At 48.1% G+C, this 8,596-nt stretch overlaps 1 protein-coding gene across 10 annotated transcripts in view; it reads left to right on the forward strand.

Annotated features, from left to right (window-relative positions):
• The window catches only part of LOC137432870 (STAM-binding protein), a 56,171-nt gene extending 48,107 nt beyond the window's left edge, over positions 1–8,064 (forward strand). For 6 of the 10 annotated variants that reach the window (XR_013624384.1, XR_013624385.1, XR_013624386.1 and 3 more), the window contains 2 exons: positions 7,126–7,225; positions 7,361–8,064. Coding sequence is in view for 7 of the 10 variants with exons in the window: in XM_068125145.2 (XP_067981246.1) it covers positions 7,126–7,225; positions 7,361–7,417 (157 nt within the window). In the remaining 3 variants the exon portion in view is untranslated. Of the gene's footprint in view, positions 1–2,669; positions 4,205–5,250; positions 5,347–7,125; positions 7,226–7,360 lie in introns of those variants that run through there. The other 4 variants (XM_068125141.2, XM_068125142.2, XM_068125144.2 and 1 more) reach the window with 2 other exon arrangements.
• The last annotated feature ends 532 nt before the right edge of the window (positions 8,065–8,596 follow it).

An 8,596-nucleotide genomic window follows, 5' to 3' on the forward strand; every position in this document is an offset into this window, starting at 1 on the left:
ACATTCGTTACACTTCCTCCAAAATTGTTACACTTCTCAAAAAACCGTTACAATTCTCAAAACCGTTACAATATATATATATATATATATATATATATATATATATATATATATGTATATATATATATAGTAGTGCAATACATACCAGTATTATAGATAATTTTCCTGAACAAAGGTCACATACCCACAGAGTGCCATGTACATGGAAATGGTCGCTCCATCCTGCTACTCACCACTTAAACCTACAATCTGAGTGTTATTGTTCACACACTGCAACAGGCTTAGTGCGAGTATTTGTGTGTATCAAGTGTGTTGTTGTTTGTGCTTAATAGTTATTTTTAAATTTTAGTTGAACTTTCTATTCCCATCCATGACATGGTGAACAGTAAATTTGGTGATCGTTGATCCAACGACATGTCCATCAGTGGCGCTTGTTAATTTTATGGTCATAGTTGAATGGCACCTGCAGAAAAGTCTCCCTGGTAAAGACCGTCTTTGATATTGTCGTGCGAATACCCTCCGGTTAATACCAGGGCTCGCGAATGACCAAACGGCTTTAATTGAGGCGACGACCAAACACGGATTTTGCTATAAAAGCACGGGAGAAAGAAGTGAAGAAGAAGAGGCAGCGAAGCGCTTACCTAAAGCGAACCGACTGCTGCTCCGATCCTGGAGGAGATGAATTCAAACGAAACCGAAATGCTATGTACAAAAATAAGGATTTATTTAAGGAACCTGATACAATGAAACGCGACGATGAAATGAATAGGCCTAAATTGGGATCCCACACACAGACTTCGAATACACCACAAAGGAAAATGAATTACAAAAATAACTGTCCGTCGTGTAATGGTTTGTGGGTGCGAGCTTATCTGTCTGCAGTCTTGTCCACCGTCCAACGCGGCTCCAAGCTCCGACACAAGGATGCCCTCCGTCCGCTTCGCCCACGCTCTGCTCGGCCCCAAGCCAACACTCCACTCCAGGCTCCTCGTCGACCGCCCACGAGGTCCGTTCGCTCACAGCACCAAAAGCACTGAGCACCGAGAAGATGGCAAACCCACGACCTCCAGGACCTCTCAAGATCAAGAGCCAAGAGCCAAGGACGAACAACGGCAAGTGAAGGGCCAGCACAACTCAATACCAAGCGCCAAGTCTCAGCACGACGCAATACCAAGCGCGAACCGTCAGCACGACGCAATACCAAGCGCGAACCGTCAGCACGACTCAATCCCCCAGAGCGAAGCGAAGCGTCCAGAATCCCGCCAGCGAGTCCTTTTGTAACTTGGCATCTGGCGTCAGTTCTGGCGCGTTACCAACCAGAGCCTCGTAGCTTCCCGCCGTCTGCCGAACCTTCTCGTGCCTTCCGTGTTGATTGGTTCACGGCTCGCGCCTTCCGCGCCAACCAATCACACGTTCCTTGTGGCATGGTTATAGCTCGTCTCACGCGATGTTGCTAGGCCAGCTGGTGGTGCGACTGGCGGCAGCCATCCGGCAGTGCCTCGATCTGGCTTCCTGCCGGTCTTCTTCCAAGGTCATTGTAAGGGAAGGGAATTTAATTACTGTTGCGCACTAAGGACCTATCTAAGTGGTTATATGAGTATGCATTGCTATAAGGGACAAAGGTTTGGCGACAGGGGGAAATGACGAACAAAGGAATCTTATCCATAATCCCTGCACTATTTAGCACGCCCTGCTCCCTCGTAGTGTGGACATCAATACAGCTTGTACCGACAACCCGGGCTAACATAGAACTTATTACAGGGTAGACTCCCTATCGCGACAGTCGGATACCTACCTATACAGATCTATCTGGCTCTAAATATTCCTCTACCCTCCAGACATAACACAGCTCCCCCCCTGGAACCATAGCTCCTGCTAGGTTCACTACAGGCGCTACCATTCTAGTCTTAACACTTACTGTCTCACACTTAATTAACCTATGAAATAAATCAGGAGGGTTGTGGGAAGTGAGCCGGAGCTACTTACCTATTCTCCTTAACATGCTTCTCCCCTTAACAATCATGCAGGCAAATATTTACAATAATTTTAATTGGTCGTTCCTGCGGTGGTTGGAAACAAACAACAACACTCAAAAACTAACTTAACCACAAACCTTAACCTTAACCAAATATTCTAAAATTCGAAACTAATAAACATTTGTACAACCCCAATCTACAGACCGCGTCCCACGGTGGATGCCACAAGACGCAACCTTACCTGTGGGGCCATCCCAATGCACCCCTAAATTTCCACGGGCCCTGTCCTGGTGTTACAGGTGAGTGACATGGCTCGGTGGATTTCGCCCTCATTCATACAGCACAAACCCTTAACCACTCATACTCATTCCAAAACTCATCACCACACTTAAATCACTACCAAGTACTTATTTCACCCCCCTGCAGGACCATGGCATAGATGTCATATACGTGTGCGCATTTCTCTCAACTAGGCAGCGGGGAGGTACCGCACAAGTAAGATGGTGGGGGCGCTTCAGGCTGTGGTGCCCGCAGCCCCAAAAACAAGTCACTTGACTCACAAGTTCATTGCCCCCCCCCCCCCCCCCCGCCCTTTACCTCTTGGCCCCGTGACTGCCCAACAGCCCTTTCCACCGTTACCCCACCGGTGAGGGTCTCCACACACCAGGCCCCGTGGCCTCCTGCTTCAGCGCAGCTACACGGGTCGCCGGGAGTCTCCCTTACCCCACGGCGCCCAAACTGTCATGTATGCAGTGCAAATGTTCACCTTGGAGACCTGCTGCGGATATGGGTACGGCCCAGAGCGAGATTCAGTCATCGCACCCGGATTTTCAAGGGGCGGCGAGGGCCCGCCGGACGCCGCAGGAGCCGCGACGCTCTGCAGGGCGCGGGCCCCTATCTCGGGTAAAACCCATTCCAGGGCGCCCGTCCCTTCATGAAGAAAAGAAAACTCTTCCCGGCACCCCCGCCGCCGTCTCCAGGCGCGCTTTGCGTTACCGCAACGTTGGGAGGCCGCGACAAGCGCGAGCCGTCCCCCGACCTTTCTCCGCACTCTGGGTTCGGGGATCTGAGCCCGATTCCCTTTCGCTCGCACCATCGTCCGTAAGGCCTTCGCCCGTCACTTAGGACCGACTCACCCATGTCCAAGCGCTGTTCACATGGAACCCTTCTCCACCGCACAAGAGGCTCGACATTGTTAGATGTTCATGTTCGACATTGTTACCCCTGCCAGAGCACCCGGAATACACCTGCGAAAGCGCCACTGCATCCCTGGGAATGGCCCAGCGAACCGTGGCATCGCCTACATCTCGATTATGCCGGGCCTATTAACGGCAGCATGATTCTAATAATTACGGACGCGCACACAAAATGGATTGATGCCTATGTGACGCGTGGTACTACGTCAGCCATTGTCATCGAAAGACTCAGACGCTGTTTCGCCACTCATGGTCTGCCCAGGATGATCGTGAGTGATAACGGTTCGTGTTTTTCCAGTACCGAGTTTGCCAAGTTCACACGTCGGAATGGCATCAAACATAAGTTTGTCAGCCCACATCACCAGGCTTCAAATGGCTTGGCCGAACGATCCGTGGGAATCATCAAATCCGGATTGCAGAAACTTCAGGAGGGAACCCTGGAAACAAAGCTGTCTCGTCTCCTGTTCAAATACCGCATCACGCCACAATCAACAACCGGTGCAGCTCCGTCTGAGTTATTGATGAAACGACACTTGAGATCGACACTTGACAATCTCAAACCAGACATTTCATCAAATGTTTATCAAAGCCAGCTTAATCAAAAGTTGGTGCACGATAAGACGTCCAACAGTCGATGTATCAACATTGGAGATCCAGTGTTTGCCCGAAATTTTGGTGCAGGTGCGACGTGTCTACCGGGAGACATCATCGAGAAGCCAGGTCCACTGTCCAGTGTGATTCGCCTGCAGGACGGCCGCGAAATTCGTCGACATCAGGACCACATAACCTACCGTCACTGTGAGTCGATGGAGCCTGTAGCATCGTCACAGTCAGGACAACAGTTCGACCCGCCACTGCCGGAGATCGTCGTGGCCGCTCCAGCCGGCTCGGATGCCCCGAAAACCTCTGCAAACGCTACACCCTTCGTGGAGACCAAAGGAATCACCTCGGACTCTGTATCCACTGGTACACCGCGACCCAAAGGAATCACCTCGGACTCTGTATCCACTGGTACACCGCGACGCTCAATGCGTGAGAGAAAAGCACCCGACCGGTTGAATCTTTGAAGATGTTTTTTTTTCACGTTGACACATGTTCTATTTTCACGTATTTTCATTATTCTCATAACCGTTTGCACACATATTTTCACATGTTTTGGAAATGTTGCTTTTGAAATGTCAATTCTGGAAATCTAGCACGTATTGCTCTTGGTAATTTTGGACTTAAAGGGGAGGATGTCATGTATGCAGTGCAAATGTTCACCGTTGTATCCCTACACCGGGACCGGGTTGTATCCCTACGCCAGAGCTCGGATGGCGCTGCTGTGAATCGGGCCTTGATCGGCAGAGTGAATAAACGCGTACGACAATTGATCGCAGTTTGTCGAGATACTTTACAATAACTCACTATAGTCTTTACGTGCTTTTACAATAAAGCACGTAAAGACCTTCCACTGACGAGCTCCAATTTCCAGATACCACTGGCTGCCAGGGGTAATTGCCGCAGAGGGGGGCCGCAGGCATCGCTCCTCAGAGCTTGATCTGTACCTGCGGACACACACACCTTCCCCACCCACAAGATCCCAAAACACATTTCCTCCCCCGCTGCCATTCCATTTTCCAACACAATTCCATAGATGGTACAAAAGAGTTGCCATGGCCGGCCATTGTGAAATCCCCGTTCACAGTTGAATCACATATTTCCAGAAGCACATTTCAAAACTCAATAATCATCACTCACTCATATTTCCATTCTCCACGACCACATAAAAACGCATAACCACCACACATAAACACACGCCACCCACAAGACACTGTGGCACACATTCCATCCCCCTCACCGACCATGTCATCACTCTCACCTGCCCCCCAACTCCAAATTACATGTCCCCCAATTTACTTAAGCAAGTCCTGAAGCCTGGGACAGTAACCATCAAGGCCTCACCTGTACCTTGATGTGCAGGTAATTTCCGGTTGGTCAGGTCCAAAGGTGCCATCCACCCTACAGAATCCCAAAATTTATCATTGGAACAATCAAATTTTCACCAAATTTCACTTTTGTCCCCACTATACTGGCAGGTATGTGGATCCTCCTCCAATGGTGAACTGTTCTAAACAACTACCTGTGGCTACGACAGCTCCGCACCTCTACCGTGCAAGGGTCATCGGGACAAGGTGAGCAGTCAAAACGCCAATATGGCATGAGTGTCCATAAGGATGCGACCCACCATCCATCCTTCGGCCCCCCTGCAATGAACACAGCTGCACCAGCCCCAGCTGGCCAATGTGGTGAGTACCTGCTGCCAACAAACACTACCGCACGCACAACCTCGGCCCTGGGGGAGACGGTCGAGTGCATGGCTTTCCCTGCACATCACCTACGCCGCCCCCCAGTCCACAGAACCGCAGCCCCCAGTGCTCACCGACACTTGACCACACCAAGGTCCAGTCAACAGCCATGCTCCACCAGGAGACCCACCCAGAAGGCATGGTCCACACACCTCGGACACGCCCAGCACCACGTTGACCCCCAGACTACACAACTCCATCCCCATGACCCCGCGTCCCAAATATCAGCACAGTCGCCCCCGCAACCAGTTGAAAGCTGTCCTGCTACCCTATCAATTTTTTCACAGCCTCCACACTTTGGTCGACACACCTGGATCAATAATGGTGTCACTGTGCAGTGCCCACTACGACATTTCAAAATTCACCCTTAAATTTGCATCTAACCTTCGATAACCCGTGCCAAACATTTTTCACATTTTACTAAACTCACCAAAGAAAGATGCTTTGCCATACACATGCCAGCCGAGCATGGCCCAATGGCCCATATGCTCGGCACGTTACACATTTCCGATCACATTCCCATGGCTCTCTTCCCAAGCCGAGAGTCCACAAATCATAACGGAACATCTGTGGAATGTCACTCTCACTGTGAAAATGTGAAAATAATCCCTGCACTATTTTGCACGCCCTGCTCCCTCATCGTGGGGACATCAACACCGACAACCCGGGCTAACATAGAACTTATTACAGGGTAGATTCCCCATCGTGACAGTCGGATACCTACCTATACAGATCTATCTGGCTCTAGATATTCCTCTACGCCGCAGACATAACAATATTTTTACTTGCAAAATCGAAGATTTTTCAAGTATGTATATTGGTCGGTTGCGTTTGTGGTTCTGTCTGTTTGTTTTTCACCGGCCGACAGGTCACAATTCAAAACCGATCGTCACGAAACTTCACCAAGCTGTATTGGTCATCCCAATTGAGAAGCCTGTTTTTGGAGTCAAAATGTCAAAAGGTCAACATCGGTCAAAGGTCACCAACTTTGCCAAACTTCTAAAATCCTCAATTTTCATCCAATTGACTTGAAATTTGAAGATGACTTGCATATCTGGACACTGAATTCAACCACAAATTATATTTTAGGTGAACATAGGCCAAAAGGTCAACATTGGCCGAATTTCTAAAATCACCAATTTTCATTTCATTGACTTTATATTCTAAGAGGATTTACATATACGGTCACTGAATTCAACCACCAACTATTTTTGAGGTCAACATAGGCCAAAAGGTCAACATAGGCCAAGTTTTTAAAATCCTCAATTTTCATCCGATTTACTTGAAAATTGAACAGCATTTGCACATTGTCACTAAATAGGGGAACTATTTTTGATGTCAAAAGGTCAAAGGTCAACCTGACAAAATCATCATTTTTCATCTGAAAAATCGTCACTTTTCTTCATATTGACTCGAGCTTTGATCAAGATTGTCAATTTTAATCTTGATGAAATGGACAATTTGCTGTATCAATGGAATTTTTTTTTCTTGGGGGTTGGGGGCGGATTTTGCAAGTATCGTGCTCCGCATGTCTTCTTTTTAATATGTCGATTCGACCGTTTTCTACGTGACAGTCGAGCTGAGCCTCTTGTTCCTCCTGGTTAGGTCGGGAACCTTTCGCCTGACTGATCGAGGGATGGAGGAAATATCCTACTGTCGAAAGAAGGACTTCCATCCACACACCAAGGAACCACCACTTTTTCAGGTGTTTTACATGTTCCTGAACCTAGTCAAAACATACGATTGCAGGACGAGCTGTTAATTTTTTTAAGTTTGAACCTTCCATTGCAATGTCATTGGAGTCTGTTATAGCCGTCGTCTCACATTCTTCCTGCTGCAGGTGTGCGAGCACGTGCTGGAAGACTCCTCCAACACCATCATACTGGACTTGCGGTGACACCGACACTCCTTCGGTTTAGCATTGGGATTTGTTATCCCAAACACGCTCGCTGGCCGCATTGGAGCACATGTAAATGTGCTATAAATGATGCACAGAGGAGATATAAATTATTAGCAGCAACTGTATAAATATCTTATAACATGAAGGCTGAAGGGTTTTCAAAAGTACACAATGCTAAACCTGCAATTCCCATTTCGATAACCTTTGACGTGACAAATACTAAGTATGGCGAAATGTGAGTGTTATAAATTTTGCAAAACAGATTGTGAATGTTGCTGTTTTCACAAAATTCGGCTGGAAGCTTGGCAGTCACAAGACGACAAATGTCTGAGAAAAAGAGCAACATTTCTGAATCACATGACCAAAATGCTGTGCACATCCTTTTTGTGAAGTTGCATTTTTGTGAGTTTGAGTGATACACGATCTTCCACTCACACGGTGAGTTGTGGATGTTTGGGAAGGAACACGATGCGAATAAGAACCCACGTGATTTCAAAACAAGAGCCCCATGCCTATCGTGATTGGTTCGATCCGAATCTATGGCATGGGCACAGACCAACCCTGGATACCTGTTTGAACCAAAGTGAAAATTATTTCAACATTCCTAAAGTTTTGCATTAAAATCTTGAGCATTGGTGAAGGAACTGCCGGTGTGTACCCCGGTTTAGAATAGGTACACCCTCTCCCTGCGTGTCATAAGAGGCGACTAAAAGGGTTGGCGTTAGGAAGGGCATCCGGCCAGAAAAACATTGCCTCAAAAAGAGAACCATGACAATTACAACTACATATGGGCAGGGTACAGCCCGAAGTACCCTGTGTTGGACCCCACTCCCTCTCATCAAAACTCAAGGTGGGGAACCCGATCGAAGCAAGGGTGGAAATCACTCCATTAATGACGACGAAACGTCTGATGCCTGAAGTGGAGATCGGTTTCTGAGGTTTGGGACATGGAATGTAGGGACAATGACAGGGAGATCAGGAGAAGTGGTGGAAGTATTGGTCAGAAGAAGAGTGGACATATGTTGTGTGCAAGAGACGAGATGGAAGGGAAGTGGTGTGAGAATGGTGAAGGGTAGGCAGGGACAGAAATACAAGTTTGTGTGGCAAGGATGCCCGGAGGGCGTGCATGGTGTTGGTGTCCTGTTTTCTAAGGGGTTTGTAGACAGTGTGGTGAGT

This window comes from Myxine glutinosa, chromosome 8 (genome assembly GCF_964187855.1).
Source record: "Myxine glutinosa chromosome 8, kmMyxGlut1.1, whole genome shotgun sequence".
Taxonomy (NCBI): Eukaryota; Metazoa; Chordata; class Myxini; order Myxiniformes; family Myxinidae; genus Myxine; species Myxine glutinosa.